The following is a 22,648-nucleotide window of genomic DNA, read 5'->3' on the forward strand; positions in this document are numbered from 1 at the left end:
ACTCTCTAATGTGGCAGCCTTGCTGCTTCCACCTGGCAGTGGCTCTGGTTGGGTGTGAAGCCTAGGGAAGCAGAAGCTGTGATACCACTCCTATGAGAATCCCAGCACCTCAAAGGCCTGCCTGACAGAGCCCTGCTCAGACAAGCGCTGCTGACAACCCCAAAACTAAAAATTCCCCATGTAGCCAGAGCACAGCAAGGCCTGCGCACATGCTAGCTGCATGCTGCGAGCCAGCTTCCAGCCAGGGGCAGAGCCGGGCCATGCTCAGGCCTCGCAGAAAGCTCAGAACTTGTGTCCTCCCCTGCCCTCCAGCATTCTGCTGACTTCAATGTCCTGAGTTCCAGAAGGACAGCGAGTAACTGGCTTCCTTCCACCCAGGCACTTCATTAAAATCATGAGTTCAGTTGGCATCTGCCACTCAGAGCGCAAAGTTTTGTTATTAATACAACCAGCTTTCCCAAGATCCTTCTCCACCTGGTGCGTTTAACAAATGAAGCCAGGCATAGCCTGCCTGTGTCATGTTCTTTGGCAGTAATTTTCTTGTAAGATGAAAAATCTCCAGCATGCCTGAGCTCTCTGATACATTCTTTCCTCAGCAGCTAATTCGAAATACCTTCTAGCTTCCTGGAGGTGAGAGCAGGGTGTGCAGATGTGTCCTCATGTTGGCGGATCCCGCCATGCACTCCACACATGGCAATTTGAGGAAGGCCAATGTGATCGTCCCCCAAAATGTTTACAAGGGAATCTGTGAGATTTTCGACTATGCAAGAAAAGAAAAGGAAGTTGTGATGTAGGCAACAGAAATTCTTTTTTTTATTTTTTATTTTTTCTGAGACGGAGTTTCACTCTTGTTGCCCAAGCTGGAGTGCAATGGCATGATCTCAGCTCCCTGCAACCTCCACTTCCTGGGTTCAAGCGATTCTCCAGCGTCAGGCTCCTAAGTGGCTGAGATTACAGGCGCCTGCCACCACAGCCGGCTAATTTTTGCATTTTAGTAGAGATGGGGTTTTGCCATGTTGGTCAGGCTGATCTCGAACTCCTGGCCTCAGGTCACCTGCGTGCCTTGGCCTCCCAAAGTGCTGGGATTACAGGCATGAGCCACCACTCCTTGCCAGCAACAGAAATTCTTGAAATCACTTAGTGCTTCTGTCCAAAAAGAAAGAAGATCTGAGCATCCTCACAGCTCATCTCTAGGAAATTTAACTTCAGAAACCATGAGCTAGGTGAGAAGTCTATTAAGTTCATACAAACATCATTCGGGGGTGGCATTTTTAGTCAGAGCTGACTGGGGTGGACTGAGCTCCACTCCTGCCCTATTATTTTCGCTGTCACTGGAATCTCTGAGAACAGCCAATGTGCTTTTATTCTCTTTGGCAGGAGGAGCAGTGAGGGCTAGATCAAATTCTGCTTCCTATGCCAGACACTGGGGATTAGGGATGGAAGTCTGGGCAGGTCTTGGCACAAGCTTCACATTCGAGAGCAGACAAGTACGGTTGATCCTCATTATTTGTGGATTCCATGTTTGCAAATTCGACTACTTGCTAAAATCTATTTGTAACCCCCAAATCAATACAGTGCTTTTGCAGACATGCACAGAGCAGCAAAAAATTGGAATCACCGATGTGCACGTTCCCAGCTGAGGCTGAACAAGGCTGCACCGTGTCTTCTTTTTTCAGCTCTCATACTGTAAACAAGTGTCCTTCTCACAGTCCACTGCATGCCACATCTTGTCTAGTTTTGTACTTTTTCTTGGCAATGTTTCTGTTTAAAATGACCCCTAAGCATAGTGCTGAAGTGCTATCTAGTGTTCCTACCTACAAGAACAGTGATGTACCTTCCAGTGAAAGCACATGTGTTAGGTAAGCTGCATTCTGGCTGAGTGGGCTTGCTGTTGTTTAATGTAGATGCATCAACAATATATATTAAGCGAGGTGTCTGCAAACAGCAACACATGTAAAACAAAGTGATTGATTGATTGATTGAAGAAAACAATGTGACCAGAGGCTCACAGGAACCTAGCCCTGTATTTCCCATAGGAACAAAAATGGTTCAGTATTCCCTAATTCAGTGTTTGTGGCAACTTTATAGAACAGAACTACCATGAATAATGAGAATCACCTGTAGTGAGTTTCAGCCAGGAGAGAAGACCAGGAATGAGCAAACGTATGAGTAGCTGAAGTTTTCCTACAATGGCCTTTTCTCTGCGTTCACTGCCCCATACTGCTGTTCTCCTGTTTTCTCAAAATGAGCAAGGGCTTCATTTCCTATTGATGTCCTGCCTTTCTCCTGGTTCCCCTGATGCAGAAGTAGAATCCAGATCTTATATTCCTGGGGTCAAAAAGAATAATAAAGGTCTTCTAGGCCAGCACTCTAATTGGCTGCTTGGATTCTGGCAAATGGATTATCATAGAGTCTGTTTGAGTGCCTCCGGTGTCAGGGAACTCATACAGGAACAGTATATTCCATCTTGGAACGCTCTTATTCTTAGAAAGTTCTTCTATCTATTGGGCAGAAATCTTTCTTTCTAAAGCCTTTTTCCTTTTTCCTTAGTTGTGTTTCTTGGTTCCACACATCTATTCCACCCTTCCCGTCACTACCTTCATTTCATGGAGCTGTTTTGTGGCAGATTGGAGAGGAGACTTCCTTGTATCCCTCATGTCGGTGGCCACCTGCTTCACCTTCACGCCAGGGAAGCAGTGCTGCCCGTCGCCTCCTACCGTCACCTGTCTGAGGCCTTCTGGGGCTGCCTGCTCAGACAACTGCTCAGACGAGAGCTGCTGACACTCACAAAAGTAAAAAAGAGTAAACCTGTCTCTCTCAGGCTCTGCCCCAAGTCACTTTGCAAATTCACCTCACTTTATAAATATACCCAGCATTTTCAGGAATTCCTGTTTGAACTGGAAGGGGCAAGCCTATATCCTTCTTTTATAGGTAAGATAACTAAAGATCAAAAGAAATGACTTGCCCAAAGGAACTTTCTAATTCAATTCAACAGATATTTATTGAGCACCCTTTTAGGCCAGGCACTTCCCTGGAAGCTGGAGCCACAAAGCGGAATTTATTCATGCATCCAGCCAATATGTAGTAAGTGCCAATTTCATGCAAGGTATTGGGCATATGATAGTGAACAAGACAGAGTCTTTTCACTCTGGTACAGGAGAGGGGTGTGAAACAAATAATTACCTAAATACCTATATGATTTCGAATGTGATGAGTGCTACAAAGCAGTAGTTCAGGGCACTATGCACAAGTCTGTGACGTGGATCTTGATGGAGACAGAAGACTGGGAGGGGCCTCCCTGAGGGGTGACATTCAGGCTGAAACCTGGTGGATGACTGGGAAACCCCAGGGGAAGGGGAGTGTGAGGAGCCTGAATGGGGCCACCCAGAGGTGGTTGTGGTAGATGGCAGAGCTGGTTGGGAAGCCAGAACTCCCACTCTGCTTATTTCACTGCCGCCCAGCCTCCCTTTCCTCAAGCTTTATTTATGTATCCTCTTCTAAGTACGTAACTCAGAATCAAAGACAAGGGACAGCAAAGGCCACCTTCAGGGATATGGGGTCTCAGGCAGGAACGCTTGTGGCAAATGACAATGGATAAAGGATAAGGATTCGAATGTTTACTAAATGTTTAACTATATAGTCCCAACCCAATATAGTTAATATCTATTAGTATTAGTATCTATATCTATTAGTATCTATATCTAGTAGCATAGCGGACCTGCCTGGGTTTGAATCTGCATTAACTATGGAGCTTTGGGCAAGAAATCCAACCTCTCAGAGCCTCAGTTTTCTTATCTGTAAAACAGGGATGATGGCAGTATTTCCCTTGTAATGTGGTTGGGAAGATTAAATGAAATGACAAATACAAAACCTTTAGTCCAGTACTTGGCATATGGTTAGTGTTCAAAAGTCTTAGCTTGTATAATTTTCTTATACTGTAGTTAGTCCTTCAGTTATAACAAGTGACCAGGACTAGGAGTTCATTGATGCAAAAAATATATATTTCTTGAGAACCAGTTATGTTCCAGGTACTCGGCTAAGGGCTGATGATAGAGTAGTGAACAGAGAGAGTATCCAAATGTCTTATGCCAAGCACTTGCACACTTCTTGAGCATGACTTACATTGGGGTTGCAATTCAGGATGCACATAAACATCCATCTATATGTAACTGAAACCAAAGCTTGTGAAACAAGTTACCCCTGCTATGTGCATTACACCCTGATCTATTCTAGGTATAGATTTGCTTTTTAAAATGCATGTCTTGACCCACTGAATTGATTTCATGGCCCACTAATGGGTTGCAACCCACAGTTTAACAAAATACCGCCTTGGACCAACTGAGTTGCGGGCTTAATAAAGCCCAGTTAGAGTTCACTTGACGTCGAGTCTTCTCAGCCTTCCCTGGACTTGTTTTTGATCTCTTACCCTTGGCATTTACCATTGCTTTCTTTTGATCCTGAATTTTCAGCATTATTCTGCACAAGCACACATTTGATGGTTCCCTCTGCTACTAGAATGCAGCCTTTGGCCAACTCCCTTTGTTCCCCAGATCACCCACTCCGGGACTCAGTTGGGCTCTTGCTTACTCATGACTCAGTCTCCTCTGTAAATGAAACTTTTATGATTGGAGAGATTAGATTTAAATGCAGTAAGCATTTACTCCTTCGTGCCAAGGTGTTCACCACAGAGGCTAATATTACAGACCTTTTTAGTTGGTTTTATTTCAAAGTACAGACGTATATAATGTAAGAGACTTTGAAACTCTAACAAACTCAGTTTATTCCTGGGATCCCTGGCCATAGTGTTTTCACCTGAATGTCACTTTTCTGGCCCATATGTCAAAATCATTTCTGTGCACTCATGAAGCCACATATAGATTATTAATATGCATCTTTCCTAGTGAGAACTTCAACTTAGTACCCTGAACCTGAGAGTGAAAAAAAAAAAAAAAAAAAGTCATTGGTTATGGTTCATCTGACTTTGGATGTCCCTAGAGAACAAGGATCTGAAATAGAATAAAATAGAAAGAGCTTACTTTTCTTTCTCTTTTTTTTTTTTTTTTTTTTTTGAGATGGAGTTTTACTCTTGTTGGCCAGGCTGGAGTGCAATGGTACTGTCTTGGCTCACTGCAACCTCCAACTCCTGGGTTTAAGTGATTCTTCTGCCTCAGCCTCCGGAGTAGTTGGGATTACAGGCATGTGCCACCACACCTGGCTAATTTTCTGTTTTTAGTAGAGATGGGGTTGCACCATATTGGTCAGGCTGTTCTTGAACTCCTGACCTCAGGTAATCTGCCTGCCTTGGCCTACCAAAATGCTGGGATTACGGGTATGAGTCACTGCACCCCATCAGAGCTTGCATTTGAATAGGCCTTGAGACTTTTGCCACATCTGTAATTGCCTCAGATCATCCTAATAAGGGGAGAAGGGAAGGGGAGCTATTTTTATCTTACAGGTAGCAAAATCAACTTCCCAAGACCATGTAGTAAGTTGCAGGGTAGAACTTGAACCCAAATCTCCTGACTTCTGGCCAGCTCCATTCCCACCAAATACACAATGGTACTGTTAAATGGTACTGTTACCTTATGTTCCCATGGCTTATTGTGGCTCATCAAGGGCCATCATGTACATTATCTCAGTTGCTTATCAACAACAACAACGCTGTATTATGGGTAGGCAGATTCATTTCGTTTCAGATGGAGAAGGTTCAGAGAGGTTAAATACCTTACCCCAGCTCATACAGCTTACGCATGGGAGAGGAGGGAAAAACAATGTGGGTCCTCTTGTACCCCCTGAATCCCCTTGTGCCAAGCTAGCTCCTAAGCAACCACTGTAGCCCTGGTCAGGATCACTCATATGGGCTCTTTGAAGTGACTCCCTTCAGGGCTGTATTCAGTAAACAAGTTCATGATGATCAGAGAGGAATGTGGGAAGGCCCAGGTTTGAAGGTCAAGACAACATACACCTGTCCTAACTCAACCAGATGGTATAGTAATAAATAGAACCTAAGTTCCAATCTCAGTTTAATCTCCTGGTAACTGTGTGACCGTCACCAAGTTGCTTGACATCTCTGAGTCTCACTTTCATTCATTCATTCATTTATTCAACAGAAACTGGTATGAAAGTGGCTACATTAAGCATTATTATTGTTGTCTGAAGTACCTCCATTAAGCCTACATTTCTCAGGTGGGAATAATAACAAGGTTCTTGTGCAGAATCAAGGAAATTTATGTAAGCAGAGCACATGGCTGAGTGCCCAGAAAGCAAAGGTGATCAATAAGTGTTTGCAAAACCGGAGTCTGAAGCCGAAGGACTTACCCTGCCTTGGGGTTACGGTGGCTTCCCTAGAAGAAGCTGGATCCTGGCAGCGCTGAGTGCAAAGAACAATCGTCTAAATGTACATAAAATATTAAATGTTATAGTGCTGCGTGCACACCCACGGATGCAGGCAAAGATGTGAGGAAATCCCTCGAGGCTTTAAAAATGAATCTCTTTTTACCTACTTGAGAGGGAACAACGTGGCAAAATGACAGCCCTGTGTGATTCTAGGCAGGAGTGAGAGCTGTGAGCAGGCAGGATTGCCAGGGCTTCCCCTCCGCGGCAGGGCCTGCAGGTCCCAGGGATGACACCCAGGTGAGCCCATGGGCCTCCAGGACTGGTCTACAGGAAAGGGCCTGAGGGCTCACTGACTGCAGCCTGGAAGGAATCCGAGTCACAGAGAGAGGAAAGGACTTGGCAAAGTTCATTTCATCCCTGCTTACACGCCAGGCACTGTGCTATGCCTGTTCCCATCGCTGTCTTGACTCTAAAACAAAATAGCACAGTGGTTAGGAGCACACGCTTTGGGGATGCAGAAAGCACAGGTTTATATCCCCATCTTGGTACTTAGCAGCATGTGACTTTGGGGACATTCGTGACCTAACCTTGCTGAGATTCAAGAGGTTTAAGATCTGTAAAATGAGTACAAAATAACTCCCTCTTAAAGATAGGCTGAAGGTTAAATGAGATACTATAGGCAGTGTTCCTGGTGTATTCACTTAACTTGATTTTATTGAGCATCTGTGATAAGCTAGGCACTGTGCCAGACTCGGGATAAAAGGGCAGGCAAAGCTGGCCATGATCCCTACTCTCGTGAAGCTTATTATCTCGTAAGAAAGATAGGCCATAAGCAATAGTCACATCCATGAAGGTTTGGAAGGAAAAGAACGTGGTTCTGGGAGGAGTCTGACTTTGAGGGATTAGCAAGGAAAAGCTTCCTGGAGGAAGGGACCTTTGAGCTGAAGCCTGAGGGGATTAACAGATGTAAAGTAGATCAAGATTTGGCAAATTTTTTTTCTATGAAGGTCCACATGATAAATATTTAGACTTTGCAGGTCACATGGCTGTGAGCGAATCTGCTGTTGTAGAGGAAAGCAGTCACACGCACAAATGAAGGGGTGGGGCTACGTCCCAATGAAACTTTATTTCAGAAAATAGGGAGTGGGCTGGATTCCACATGTAGTCCAGGATTTGCCAACTCCTAAACTAGCTGAAAGGGTCTGTGGGGCAGGGGTTCATGTGACAAGGAGAGTTCCAGACAGGGAATGGCATGTGCAAAGGCTGTGGCGGGAAGGAGCCTGTCGCACTGGAACGCAGGAAGACGGTAGCTGTGGCTGCAGCACAGGTAAAGCTGGACCAAAGAGCATGAGAAGAAGATGGAGAGTGGAGAGTGGGCAAAGGAAAGACTTGGGGCTTTGCAGGCCATGGTAAGGGGTTTGGTCTCTATCCTTGAGCCAACATGGTAAACAACTGAAGGGTTTTAATTGTTTACCAACATGGTAAACAATTGAAGGTAAACAAAAGCAGGGACTGGCATGTATGTGAGATTTGGTAGTGACAACGGTTGCTGCTGTGTGAAGAACAGAACAGAGAGGCCCAGAGTGGATTCTAGTCCCAGGCAAGGTCAGTGGGGATTTTGATTAGGGTGGAGGCTGGGGAGGGGTGAGGCTCGAGGAAGTTAACTGACTTGTTCAGGGTCACCCACCTGTGGCCATAGTACCAGGTACTAATGCGGGTCTCCTAATGCCAGGTAACACACTGCAGCCTCTGTCAGGAAGCAGCAGAGGGCCCCTGTGGTTCTGGCCCCTGGGTGCAGGACTTTCTGTCGTGCATTGCTGCACAAGTGACGAGTTTGCTTATGTTGACCTGGGGTCACGCAACAGACCAAATCCAAGTCCCTGACACTCATTCAGTTGTGCAGTCATCACCTTTCCAAAGAACTATGGGTAGCCCCTACCGATGCCACAGAACCATTCACTACAGCCCTGTGACCCCATCAGCCCCCTTGTCTAGGCTCTCCTTACATTTCTTTCAAGCTTGGTCCTTAGCTGCTCTACCCGGGGGTCCTGCAAAGACAGAGGCTCAGAGACAGCAGTCCTAATAGGAGCAAGAAGTGATGGCTCACAGTGAGAAAAGAAACAGACACTATGAGAAGCAGACAAATTAACTTATAAAAGTGCAGAACTGCAGGCAGTGGCCCTCCACATTTCAGTAACCCCAAGGGTAGCACTGTATCATGGCACAGTGTGATAACTGGCTTGGTAATGATAACACTGCATATTAAGGTAGACAGGCTCCCTGTTCAAGAGGACAGAGGAACGTAATAATTCCTTTAGAAAGGAGTTTTGGAAACAATGGTTTTGAATAAATAATTAAACTCTCCGAAATTTTAATGCTTAAGGAGCAAGATCATTATTAATTTATATCCACCTGTGTCTCTTGCGGATGCTGGGTAAATGATACACGTTGTGTACATGCAAACACATCCCATATCGATTATATTTACCTACGTTTTAATATTTGTCTAAGCACTCCTATCATAAAATGTTTCTTGTAATGGCATTAAGAATCTGTAGGTAGAAGGACTACACATTTGTTTTAAATATTGTGAAACCAATTAAGCAGCCACTGACCTTGTTTTGAGTCCTATTTTTTCTCCTCACCAGCTCTGCGACTTAGGTAAATTATTAACGTATCTGGACCCTGCTTTCCTTCTGAATACAGTGGGGTGGCAATGGGATTAGTATGCACGACCTTCTAGTGCCCAGCACAGAGCCCGTGTGAGTATAGCGGGCAGCAGTCAAGGGCTAGAGCCGGCTCGCCCCAGCCTGCAGGAGTCCGTTGCACACATCCGTTCCCAGCTCTGTGCTTGGTGACATCATGTTGGCAGCTTTAAATCAGCCATAGTGGGTGTGTTTACATCACAGAAACTGGCAAATGCTACACATCAGAGCCTTTTTTTTTTCTTCCCAGGAGAGCCAGTTTGTAACATTTCCTAACTGACCGTGGGCAGGCATTGAAGCACTGTTAATCTCTGCACCCTAGCCCTTCGCTGTCATCCCGTTTGTCATCTGAGTTGGTCTTTCTGCTCTGCTCTAACGCAGCCTACCCTACTCCTAGAATTTCTGATTTAGTCATTCTGGGGTGGGGCCCAAGAATTTGCATTTGTTTTCATTTTTCATTTTGGTTTTTAAATGTCCATCTCAGAGAAGAAGATAATTTGCATTTCTGGGAACTATGCTTTGAGACACCAGCCTCATCTGCCTAATCAACTAAAGCCCATAGTGTGAAACCTTTCGCAGAGCACACGGGAGATTCCACCTTCCGCCTTGGGCAATGGTATTAAAAACTAATAAGGGTTGACACAGTACTTTGCCCATACACCATCTCCCTTAATCTTAAGAACCCTATGAGGTGGCCGGGTGCGGTGGCTCAAGCCTGTAATCCCAGCACTTTGGGAGGCCGAGACGGGCGGATCACGACGTCAGGAGTTGAGACCATCCTGGCTAACACGGTGAAACCCCGTCTCTACTAAAAAATACAAAAAACTAGCCGGGTGAGGTGGTGGGCGCCTGTAGTCCCAGCTACTCGGGAGGCTGAGGCAGGAGAATGGCGTAAAAACCCGGGAGGCGGAGCTTGCAATGAGCTGAGATCCGGCCACTGCACTCCAGCCTGGGCGACACAGCGAGACTCCGTCTCAAAAAAAAAAAAAAAAAAAAAAGAACCCTATGAGGTAATAATTACTATTTTCATCCCCATTTTATAGATGGGGGAAACAGGCTCAGAGGGATTCACTAACTTACCCAAATTCACACAGCCCTTCAGCAGGAAGCCAGGTTAAACTCCTCTCCAACTTTGCATCAGTGGTTCTGGTTGTGCAGCGCCCAGGGATGAAGTCCAGCTCGAACTCTGCATTCCGAGGGTGCTCTGGCAGGGCCATCTCAGCCCAGAGGGGTGCTTTTGTCTTATTGGTATTAAGATGCTGTATGTAGGCTAGCAGTGGCCCTGTCCAAATCCATACCTTCTCCTCCTCCACTGCAACCCCTGGGGCCTCTAAACGGTGGAAAGGCAGAGCAAGTGCAAGACAGAAAGTATAGAGGGAGCCAAGGAGAGACATTATTTGAAGCAAAATCAAGCCTGCACATGTGGGCATGTGGAAGCGGCTTACAAAACAGCTGTTCCTACAGGAGGCTTGGGGGGCAGGTGTCAGCGGGGTGGAGCAAAGGGATTTGGCTGGAGGCAGAGCCACAGATTGTCAGTGATGAAAGAGCTGTATCTCCTGCCCACTTCTGGCACGTGTGTGGCTTCGAGGGTGCCCAGTGGGTGGGGCAATTAGCCTGTATCCCAGGGCGCCTGGCTCTGAATCTCCCTTTCCCTCCCACTGCCTTTCTGCAATTAGATTGCACTGGATAATGGCTGCCAAGCCGCTTTGTTGGATCTGATGAGTTTATTAATTTCTTGGGGGCTAGTGGGAGGGTGGGTGGGGGATTCGTTTCCTGACTGGAGCTTGGGGGCTAATTAGTCTCTTTGCTGTGTCCCCAGAGGAGGGAGCGGGGAGGGCGCGTAGTTCAGGGTGTTGGATCTGGCTCTGGCTTTTACCTGTCTCGTGGCTTGGGGAAGACCAAGGAGTCTGGGGCTGGGGCTTCTTTGAACAAGTGGTTAGTGAGGATTAGACCCCTTGAGAACAGTGGAGGTGGGAACGGGGGTAGCAGAGAGCTGAGGCCTTACTGGCTCTGTTGTCTGAGGTTTAGGATGACAGAAAGGACTCTAAGGAGTTCAGTCCTGTTCCAGACATCCCAGTGCTGACATCTAGCCCAATTGCTTTTTATGTTCTTTCTGCCTCAATATAGCCCCTCCCAACCTAGGAGACCACTGGGGACCAATTCTATCCATTTTTCAGACAGGGAAACTGAGCCTCTTTGAGGACAATAATTTCACCTGGCTTTGTGGCGTGTCGAGGCCAAGGAGAAGAAAGCTATGTATTTGGACTTAATGCATTGGTGGGGGCCCTAGAAGCCATTCCCTAGTTAGCCTGGCCTGCTTAAGTGAAGGGCACATTCGTATCCCCACCCTAAGAGACAGCAGCAGAAACAGGAAAGATCACAGAATTAGGAGTCACAGATCTAGGTTCAATCCCGTGCTACACCTGCCAGCCAGGGGACCTTAGGCAAGCCATTAAACCTCCCTGAGCTTCAGTTTCTTCTTAACTAAAACAGAAACGCATGTAACTACTCGAAAGGGTTGATGGGAGAATTCAGAGATGATAGGCTTGACACATCGAACACATCAGGTGTCCAGTAACTATTACCCTTTTCCCTTTCATTTGGAAACCTAACAGTTCATCCCTCACCCCTGCAGAGAGGAGGAGGAAGGGGAATCTTGGACCATAACATGGCCTGGCTGTTCCCTTTAAGAGACAATAGGAGTTCCCAAGGCCAGAGGAGGGCTCAGAGAAAGAGAAAGTGCCTTCTTCCCATGCCTCACCCACAACAGCAGTCTGTTGAGACAATGGTCCCCCCCCACTCCCAAGGCCAGGCCCAGAGCAAGGGTACAAGCATAAGTAAGGCCAGCACCTGCTGTCCTGAGCCACACTGGCTGCTCATGGGGGAGACACACAAGTAAACAAGCATGTGCAATTGAATGGTGGAGGAGTCAGACAGGATGACCAGGCAGCCTTCCTTGGGAAGATTCATCTGTACTTAAGAGTGCAGGGCTTAAAGCTCAGGCCTCTCAGCTGACAGGCTCTGTGACCTCAGGCAAGTTGGGTGGGCTGTTTTGTTTTGGCCTCCGTTTCCTTATCTGTAAAACGGGGCTTGATGTATGGATGTGTATGAGGCCTTGCTTGTAAACGGCAAAGGAATGTGAACACGCACAGAACCAAGCTGCCCTTGCAGAGATGGGGACAGCTGCCCACCCTTTTCCAGGTGGCATTCTTGCAGGGCATGGACGGGAGCATTTGGTCATCTCCCCTTTTCCACATGAAAGCCCCAACTGTAGAGACCATAAGGCTCCTGCCTGGAACTGGAGGCCCACGAGAGCTCCCAGCTGATGGTCGGGGGTGGGCCTGGCTGACCCTGCCGTCCACACGCTCCACCTTCTCCAGACTGTGAAGGCAGGGAGCTGCTCCCTCTCACTCTCAATCCTCTGGCCCCCATAGGGTGGGAGCGGCGGAAAAGGGTGCAACATGTCTTTATTGTTGCTGGAAATTCCGTGAAAGAACCCAGGGCCCAGCTCTGCGGAGTAGAACTGCGTGGCGTCTGTGGAACTCCTGTGGGCCTTCCAGGGAAGCTGCTGCTGCTGCCTGCAGAAGCCTGGCAGAGAAGGGTGTGTGCGTTTCACTGATTTTTAGCCAGCCGTCTCTCCTGTCTGCCCACCTAAAAACACTCAGCAACAGCAATGATTTGCCAGGGGCTCCAGTTAGTAGAGATATATTGGGATTTGATGTATATAGAGATGTGTGTGTGTATTTTTATATGTATAAAAAGAGTTATGGCCAGGTGCAGTGGCTCACGCCTATCATCCCAGCACTTTGAGAGGCCAAGGCAGGAGGATTACTTGGGTCCAGGAAGTCAAGACCATCCTGGGCAACATAATAAGACCCCATTTCTTATTTAAGAAAAAAAATTAAAAAGAGAGATCCATTGGGAAAAACAAGCAATCTGAAACCTCATTGCTGTTGAGTTTAGGTTTAGGTAACTTTCCAGAGTGAAGAACTGAGTAAGTTGTGGACTTTTTTCACCTGGTGGTCTTTGAGACAATGAGACACCCAACAGTAATATATTGTACGTTTAAAAACTTGGTAAAGAGTACATCTCGGCCGGGCGCAGTGGCTCATGCCTGTAATCCCAGCATTTTAGGAGGCTGAGGCGGGTGAATCATGAGGTCAGGAGTTTTGAGACCAGCCTGGCCAAGATGGTGAAACCCCATCTCTACCAAAAATACAAAAATTAGCTGGGGACAGTGGCAGGCACCTGTAATGAGGAGGAGGCAGAGGTTGCAATGAGCCGAGATCGCACAACTGGACTGTAGCTTGGGTGACAGAACAAGACTCCTTCTCAAAAAAAAAAAAAAGTATGTCTCATATTAAGTGTTTTTATCACAATAAAATAAAAACAGAATAAAGGAAACAAAACACAATAGAGAGAGAAAACAAAAGACAACGTGGAAGGAGAGCAGCATGTATTGAATGCCAGGTTAAATACATTCTTACAATGACCCAATGAGGTTTCTATTATTATCCCCATTTTATAGGTGAGGAAACATGCTCAGAGAGGTTCAGTAACTTTTCTAAGGTTTCATTGTTGAGATCTGTGTTCCTGGGTCTGGGTAAATAATGGAACACCCACTGGCACATACATGAGAAGCTCCAGGAAGGCAGGACACGCATTACCATCCCCATTGATAGATGGGGAACTAGGGCTCTGAAAGACGTGAATGACTTGCCTGAGTTCTCACAGCCAGTAAATGAGTCAATCTGGACTAGACCTGTTGAAGTTCATTCATTCATTCAGCCATCCAGCAAACATTTATCAAAGGACACAGTTCTCTCCAGTATAGCCTTCTCATTCTTATTTTGATACTCAGAAATGATTGAAGGCAGGCCGGATCAAAAAAGCTCTACAGCCCATCCCTGCCCCAAAATAATGTGATTCCACATGTTCCGTTCCTTTCTGTGTGAGAGAACTTCACCAAACTGCATTCGTTCCTGATTTATTTCTCCATTTTCCTCTCCCACCTCTCCCCCACGTCTTTATTTCTTTCTTCCCTGTTACAGCCCCCGCTTCCCTCAGCCCCCCAACCCTGGGTAATAGTCTCCCTGCTGCAGTCCAGCCCCCTGCTCCGTACTCCACACCCCTCCCTGCTCACATGCAGCACAGCCAGAGGCAGAGGTCAGTCTCTTGGCTCCTTCCAGCCCTGAAGGCCACCATTTCTTCCCAGTCCTCTCCGTTGGTCTCCTCAGATCGGCCAGTGGCATGTGGCAGAGGGCCTCAGCATGGACAGCCGCCTCTATGCCTCCAACATTTCGGACACTCTCTTCAACACCACCCTGGTCGTCACCACCATCCTGGTAAGTGGGCTCTCCCGGGCTCCCAGCTGCAGCTCCCTGGGGTGCCTCCCCGGCTCTAAGCACTCACAGGCTGCCCCTTGAACAGAAGATGGGAGCTCTAATCACAGCACCGAGCCCAATTTCTGACAGCGTAATTACACTCAAGTTGCTGTTTCTTATGGAAATGATATTTGATGTGTTTCAGAGCAGCTGGGGGGAGGATCGGGGTGGAGAGGCACCACAGTTTGTGGATGCCTCTTGGGGGCACCCTGACAGCTGGGGCAGCTGTGCAGGGGCAAGGGAAGGGGACCTGTGACACAGAGCGGGGAGCTGGATTCAGACCCTGGGGACCCCTGCCCCTTCGCAGCAGCCCACCTTGCTGGGGGGTGTCTGCTGTATACAAAACAGGACCGTCCCCCACCACATCCTGAAGCGGACATGGAATGTCTGTGGGTTTACATGGCCTGTTTCTTCATTTCCAGGTGATAAAAAGAGAGCTCTCAGTCTATAGGGCAAGAGGCCAGGTGCAGTGGCTCACGCCTGTGGTCCTAGCATTTTGGGAAGCTGAAGTGGGAGGATTGAGGCCAGGAGTCTGAGACCAAGCTGGCTAACATGGCGAAGCCCCGTCTCTACTAAAAAAAAAAAAAAAAAAAAAAAAAAAAAAAGAAAAATTAGCCAGGCACGGTGGCACATGTCTGAAATCCCAGCTACTTGGGAGGCTGAGGCACGAGAATCACTTTAACCCGGGAAGCGGAGGTTGCAGTGAGCCGAGATCGTGCCACTGCACTCCAGCCTGGGTGACAGAGTGAGACTGTCTCAAAAAAATAAAATAAAATCTGTAGGGGAAGAGACCATTTGCCCTTTTTTTTTTTTTTTTTTTTTTTTTTTTTTGAGACGGAGTCTTGCTCTGTCGCCCAGGCTGGAGTGCAGTGGCACGATCTCGGCTCACTGCAAGCGCTGCCTCCCGGGTTCACACCATTCTCCTGCCTCAGCCTCCCTAGTAGCTGGGACTAGAGGTGCCCGCCATCACGCCCAGCTAATTTTTGCGTTTTTAGTAGAGACGAGGTTTCACGTGTTAGCCAGGATGGTCTCGATCTCCTGACCTTGTGATCTGCCTGCCTTGGCCTCCCAAAGTGCTGGGATTACAGGCGTGAGCCACTGTGCTCGGCCCATTTGCCCTTTTTATTTGATTCTGTTCTATTCAGTAATTGCCAAGTTCACCCTCCCTTCCCTGCCCCCCTGCCATGTGCCAGGTTCTGTACCCAGTCCTGGAGACCAAAGATGAGGAGGACTCAGTTCTATTCTCTGTCCTGAGGTTGTAAGTTAGTAGATGGGATAGGTCAAGTGCATATATGGTCAAGGTATTATTTGTCTTCCCCTCTGAAGGCCTTATGTTTAAAAGATTTGTCAATTAAACCAACTACATGTATTAAGTAGTCATTAGTTTGTTCCTCCCCTCCCCCTTTTAACTAATCTAAAGCATTTTTCCCTGCCTGGCCCAGCATCTTATTAGCAGGAGATAGCCAGTGGTACCACACTGATATCATTGCAGCCCAAAACAAAGAGGCGATGCATGAGTTCGCCTCCTCAGCCTTATCATTGCTAACTGTGCAGGGTCTGCAAATGTGTCCATGTCTTTTAGGCTTTTGGAGATAATAAAAAGAGTTCAAGGACCTCCATCACTAGCTTTATGAACTGCTGGGGCCCAGGTGCCCTGGGCTGAAATGATTGATCTACTGTAAACAGGAGATAAAAGCCGGAAAGAGGCGCACACTTAGAGCTGTGGAGTTTTGAGGAGAGAGAGGTCCCTCCCATGGGGAGATCAGCAAAGCCTTCAGGAAAGAAGGGGCATTGACGATGGGCTCTGAAAGACAGGGAGTAAGTGGGGAGGAGAACATGAATGAAGGAGGGCATCGTCAGGTGTTCAGGAAAAGCAGAAAGGTACAGGTTTTCCTGAGAAACAAACACTGGTAAGAAAGGGAAGAGGCATAAGCCAGAAAAGTGGGTTGGGTCCATAGCGCTTAGGAACTTGAATGCCAGGCTATTAAGTTTCCCTTCATTGTCATGAGATGGAGTCACTGAACATTTTCATTCATTCATTCATTCATTTATTCACGCGATGACTGTTTATTGGGTGCTGCTATATGCTGGGCACTGTTGTAGGTGCTCAGAGTGCATCCATGAACCAAAAAGACAAGAATCCCTGCCTATAAGGAGTTTACATTCCGACAAGAAACGCGTGACAGATAGGAAAGAGCAATGTTGTCAAACAGTGAATTAGAAGGCTGCAAGGCTGAGGAAAAGGAGCTACAGCTGTGAAGGGCCCAGGGTGCTGGGACGGTCTGCGGTGTTCATACCCAGTGGTCAGGGTGGCCTCTCCGAGAAGGGCAGCATTGAGCAGAGACCTGGTGGTGAGGACACAGCAAAGTGGTTGCCTGGGGAGGGGTGTTCTTGGCAGAGGGAGCTGTTGAAGCAAGGACTGAGAGCGCAGTTCCAGCCCCCAGGGTTTCACCCACACCCATCTCAGCTCAGCCTTAGCTTATCTGAACCAGTGTGAAAATGCCAGAAAGATGAGAGGGTTGCGGTGTCGCTGCCCAGCAGAGAGCAGGGAAGAGCCTGGCTGAGTCCACTTCGGGGGTGGATGTGCAGCACCCAGTGTGATTGCTGGGACCTCCTTCCCGCTGTCTTCTTAGTCTCTAAAAACTTCTGGATCTGTCCTCTTCTATCCATCCTCAATGCCCCTGCTCTAATCCAGGATCGGGGCCCCTCTACTTCTTTCTCTGGAGCCGCTCCATACTCTGCTGGCAGGCTCCCTTCTTTCTCTGCCTGTCCCCTGACCCTACTGTCAGCATGGTCATTTGAAAATCAGAATTGGCCTGGCATTTCCTTCCTTATAATCCTTCAGCCACTGCCTAGGCCCTGCTGCCCCTTAGCTTGGGACATAACCCTTTGTAATCAGGCCCAGCCCACCTCACCTTCTCCTCCCCATGCAGCGTGGGGTCTAGTGCCACTGGATGGCTCAACAATTGCTCACTGCATCCTGCTCCTTCCTGCCTTGGCATATGCTGTTCCTTATGCCTGGGTTACCCTTCCCTCTAATTTCTGTTTCCAGCTGGAAATGCCTATGCATCCTTCAGTGCTCTGCTCAGATGTCACAACTCCCACAAAGTCTTCCCTGCTCTAACTCCTGTCCTCTCCTTGTCTCCAGCATTTTCCCTGGACCCTCCCATTTCTCTTATTAGAGGTTGTTGTTTAAAGCTCTACCTGCCCTTCTAGGATGAGAGCTCCTTGAAAGTAGAGGGGCTGACACAGAGTAGGAGCTCAATAATTAGAGTCTGAGTGAAGGAAGTCCTTCCTACAGGGTAAGGGTGTCCCTTAAAAGCCAACAAGACTTTGGGAGGGAGATGAGGAACTGACTGGGCTGTACCTCCAGCCTCTCAGAGCTGGGAGTTACACCGTGCTTGGACTTCTGGCACAGGTCCACGGCTATGCCAAGTCCGCAGGGTCCTGTTGCTAGTCTGGGAAAGTCACCCTGATTTGTGTGTGTGTGCACGTGTGTTTATTCACATACATGCACGTGCTCACGAGGGGTGGGGTGCAGGCCGGACACTGGTGTGTGAGGTGACACTTAACAACATGGTAAGTACAACTCAAACAACTATTAGCCTTGGTTCTTCGCTTGTGCGTGTGTGCTACAGTGGCCGATCCGAGCCGATAGATCTCACCAGGAATGATGATCTTAATTCAGTCCCCGGGCGACCATTTGTGCGTTTTCCCTGGCAAATGAGAATCCTGAATGATTTATCCCTTAAAACTCAGCACGTATCCATGTTGTCTCCCCGCTCTGGTCAAGGCACACTTGGGAATGTGTGGATGATTTATTGGTTAATGCCAGCAAACACATGGAAGTGGCTGCTGCTCCCATTCCCTGAACACCTTTTCTGTACCAGACCTCGTCTTCAGCATTTTGCCGCATTCTCACCTTGCGTTCACAGCATCGCTGCTAGCACTCAAACCCCCAGCATTCTCCAAAGTGGCAGTGAGCCCTAACCATCCCCATCCTTGGGCTTTCCAATGTATCTCCAAGACCTTTGAATATGTCAATAAGTTTTAAATTAACTTGAGACTAGCAAGTGTTTGGGAAGGAGCATTTGTGTCACCCCTTGGGACAATTAAAGATACAATGGTACATTACCAGTCTTGAGATGGAAACTGCCAGCCATGCCCTGTCCATGAAGCCATTCGTTTGCTTCTTACTCACATGACTGGTAAGTGTTTAATGCTGAGCCAGGTAGGGGAACCAAGCAGGTGACGAGTCCGTCCCAGGCCCCACTCCCATTCCACCTAGAGCAGGTGCAAATCAGAAAACACTGGAGGGCGATTGTGTGGGTCCTGGCATGAGAGCAGGGTAGTTCTGAGACATGGGTTGGCACAAGAGGAGGCAGTGTGACTCTGTGGACAAAGATGAGCTAGGTGAGGCGGAAGATGGGGGAGCGTGTGGAGAGTTTGTGCAGGGAGAAGCCCTTGTGCTGAGGACGGCGTGTGTGGAAGGCAGGCCGACTGGCCCTATCTCATTGACATGACAGTGGACTCATCGTGAATCAGAATCACATCACCTTCCACTCAGAGCTCCTGCTCCTTGACATACGACCTTTGCCTTCCGGCTGCCCACTTCATCATGCCCACACCATCACACCCACACTCTGCTCTCCTGCACAGTCCCCCCATGACCTTGGGTCTGTCTGTCTCTCCATCTTCCCCAGCCTGGAAGCACCTCTCAGAGTAAGCTCAACCCGTCAGGCTTTCAGCACTTTCCTCTCCTGGCTCCTAGAATCGTGGTGTGCAGGTTTCTCCACGCACACCTGCACCCAAGCCTGATTGTCCCTCCCACCCCTGCTCCCAGCTGCCTGTCTGCATCCAGCCTCCCCCTCTGCAGCTGGACCTTGGTAATCCCTGAGCCCAGCTCTCCTCTCTCCTGTCGCATCCCCTGAGTGGCTCTGCTGAAAATCTTCCCACACACTGAGCCTCAAGCCTATCTGCCCCACTTTCAGCACAACTCTGGGGCCAGCACAAGCTCCCTCCTCTCTGTGAACTCACCCACACCCTCTACCTCACCTCCAGGCTCAGGCCTCAGCCTCACCCTGCCGCCACCCTGCCTCCACCCTGTGCTTCCTGGGCCCTTGCTCCACCAGCTAACATGGCTCTTTCTTCCTCTTTTCTCCCCTTTTCCAGAGATTTTCCCTTCCTGCCTATAAATATACACTGGACTGTCCCATCCTAAAACACCCTCGCCTTCACCTTTCCCACACCCTGCTGCCCTTCAAGCCGCCCTCAAACGTAGGGAGTCACAGAATCACAGAACTGGGTGGGCCCCAGGACCCTCCAGTCCTGCTGTTTGCAGTGGGGAAGGAGCTTGGAAGAGAGGCGATCTGCCCTCTCTGTGCCTGCCGCCTTGCCTCCCTTAGCTCCTAACCTGTCAAAATGCTGGACCACCCTCACTCCTGCGGCACTCGCTCACTCCTCATCCTACGGAGTCCTGCTGCCCCCACCTTGCCTGCCTTCAGAAGGTCAGCAGTGACAAGTGATCCACACACTGGTTCCCGGCCCTGCTTGGTCTGTGAGAATGGTGGGAGTGGCTACATCCTCTGTCTTCAAATTCCCTCCTCCTTGACGCTAAGACCACGTTTCCCTAATTTTCAGCCTTCCTGGCTGCTTCTGTGTTGTCTTCTGTGGTTGCCCTTCATTTCCCCACTCCCTTAGACCAGGTTCTCCCCAGGGCCTCCTCTTCTTCCTCTTCTGCCCTTTCTCAACTCTTCCCCTTGACAGTCTCACATATTCCCTAGCTTCAGCCTTGATCTCTGTGCGACGTGTCCAATCTCTGGCTCCTGGCTTACCCTCGCTCCACATTTTAAACACCCAGTGGGGCATTTCTGCCTGCATAGCCTGCCAGCACCTCAGATTCAACCTGTTCCAAATCCTCCTCCCCTCCAGGCATTCGAGCCCCCCATGATACCACCCGCTGTCGGTCATCTACCGGGCTCCAAGGCTCTGAGGACCCACACCCAACCAGCCAGTCATCAGGCCTGCTCCTTTCTGTATCTCTTATCCTTCTGGCTTTCTCCAGTCCAACCTGTGCCCAGGATTCAGGGTCTCATCTCAGAAGAGGGTCTGTCCTCGCCCCTGGATGCTTCCTCTCCTACTACTTAATATTCCTTGCTCACAGCCTTGCGTCTTTAAAACGCGTGATGTTTCCCCTCTATACCTTGTGTAATGTGCAGCCACCATATCCTGGCGTCTGAGGCCCACCCTGACCCTAATCCATCTGTCTACATTTCTCCTCCCATCTCGCCCCTGCCCACAACCTGTGCTCCAGCTACCCTGGAAGGTCCATCGTCCACTGAGCAGCCACTCAGGATTGTGCCCTTGATTGTGCCTTCCCCTGGCCCATGCCTTTCATTCGCAGCCCTTCCATCTCTCAGTGTTCTGCCTCCTCCAGAGCCCAGCTTGGATCCCACCTTCAGCTTGGAGCCTTCTCTGGACATCTCACTGGAGATATCTGCCCTCTTCCCAATGCCCTCCTTGGACTGCAGTTGCTCATGTACCTGTTCTTACCTAGCCTGCTTATTGCAGACATCCTTATATCTCTGATAATACCCAACCTATGTAGGTAGATCTGCCTGGAATAAAGCAGGGGTAGAAAAAAAAGAGAGAGATAGAGGGTATGGTCAGATGATGACCTTAAACAAGATGAAGCAGCTTAAGCCTGACCCTCCGTGCAGTGGGAACCACTGTGTGTTCCTGACAATAGAAGCACCCTGAAGGACAGCTTTAAGGAGCACATCAGGGAGAGGAACTGGTCATCACGCCAAAGTAGCCCATTACCCACGTCACTTTCCTCCTTCTGCCCCATCTCCTCCCCAGCCCTCTGTGCCCCGGCCCTCCCCATCACATGTGGCTGAGACACCAGGGCTAAGATGAGAATGACAGCTGCCCAGTTTTGCTGCAGGAAAACCCGTATTTAATGCTGAAGGGGAACCACCAGGAGATGGAAGGCAATGACCGCTACGAGGGCTTCTGTGTGGACATGCTCAAGGAGCTGGCAGAGATCCTCCGATTCAACTACAAGATCCGCCTGGTTGGGGATGGCGTGTACGGCGTTCCCGAGGCCAACGGCACCTGGACGGGAATGGTCGGGGAGCTGATCGCTAGGGTAAGGAGGGGACAAGTGATCTGGGCCTGAGGGTGGGCTGGGAGGGATTGGAAGGGCATAAGGTTGTGCTGCACGCTCATGAACCCTCCATTTGTTCAGTCAATCATTCATGCATTTGTCATTTATTTGTCCATTCACGCTATAAATCTTGCCTGGGCTGGCACAGACATGCAGTTGTGGATAAGCCTGCAACGATCCCACCCCGTGGCTTTCCCAGTCCAGAGCCTGTGACAAGTCATGGAGGCTTTGACTGGTTAACACAGATTAGGGAGTTTGGGTTCCATTTTTGATGCTTTTTGATTGTTCTGATTATTCTGTGGCTCATTAGCACTCCCTGGCAGAGCTTGAACAGGCCCTGGGAGAAGAGAATGCACCCACATCAGCTGGCTTGGATGCTTGAGAGATACTGCCAAGGGAGACGTGGCTAAATAACAGGGCAAAGGGATTGACTGGCAGAGGAGCTGGTCACAGCTACAGTTATTTTCTTTCATCTTGTATTATCTTTGGCTGGCATTCATGTCCTTTTACGGACCGAGGGCCAAGGTGCGCTTGGATCTGCTGTAGATTTTCAGGGTGAATGTGGAGACGTGATTAACATGCGGGTGAGCGTTGGAGAATGTCAGACATCTGTTAGGTTAGAGCAAGGGTATAGAAAGTTCTTCCAGGGGGAAATCTCTTGTTTTCTTTGTACACACTATTAACAACTGTAGAAATTAATTAAGGCATTGCTAATTCACCATCCATATTTCCATAACTGAGTTTTAATGATCAGGATAGGTGATGAGGACATAATGCAGAGAGCACAGACCTGGGTTCTTGGTGTGACCTTGATCCAACTCTTTTCCCCTCTGGATTTCAATGGTAGAAGGAGCTCCTGCAGCCTCCCAGCACGTGCTGATGTGCAAGGTGTTTTACATGCATTATCTCTAATCCTCTTTAAACACACCTTTTAGCTGGTTGTTAGTCCCACTTTACAAATGAGCCATCGAGCCCAGAAAGCTTGAATGACTTGTCGGGAGCTATACTGTCAGCATAGGGCAGAGCTCAGATTGGAACCCAGATCTTTTTCTTTA

General features: G+C 48.6%; 1 protein-coding gene across 6 annotated transcripts in view; it reads left to right on the plus strand.

Annotated features, from left to right (window-relative positions):
• Positions 1-22,648, plus strand: part of LOC105476347 (glutamate ionotropic receptor kainate type subunit 4) — a 484,554-nt gene that overhangs the window by 380,207 nt on the left and 81,699 nt on the right. For 5 of the 6 annotated variants that reach the window (XM_071075720.1, XM_071075723.1, XM_071075721.1 and 2 more), the window contains 2 exons: positions 14,279-14,386; positions 21,372-21,575. In XM_071075720.1, coding sequence (XP_070931821.1) covers positions 14,279-14,386; positions 21,372-21,575 — 312 coding nt within the window. The remainder of the gene's footprint in view (positions 1-14,278; positions 14,387-21,371; positions 21,576-22,648) is intronic. The other variant, XM_071075724.1, reaches the window with a different exon arrangement.

This window comes from Macaca nemestrina, chromosome 12 (assembly GCF_043159975.1).
Source record: "Macaca nemestrina isolate mMacNem1 chromosome 12, mMacNem.hap1, whole genome shotgun sequence".
Classification (NCBI taxonomy): domain Eukaryota; kingdom Metazoa; phylum Chordata; class Mammalia; order Primates; family Cercopithecidae; genus Macaca; species Macaca nemestrina.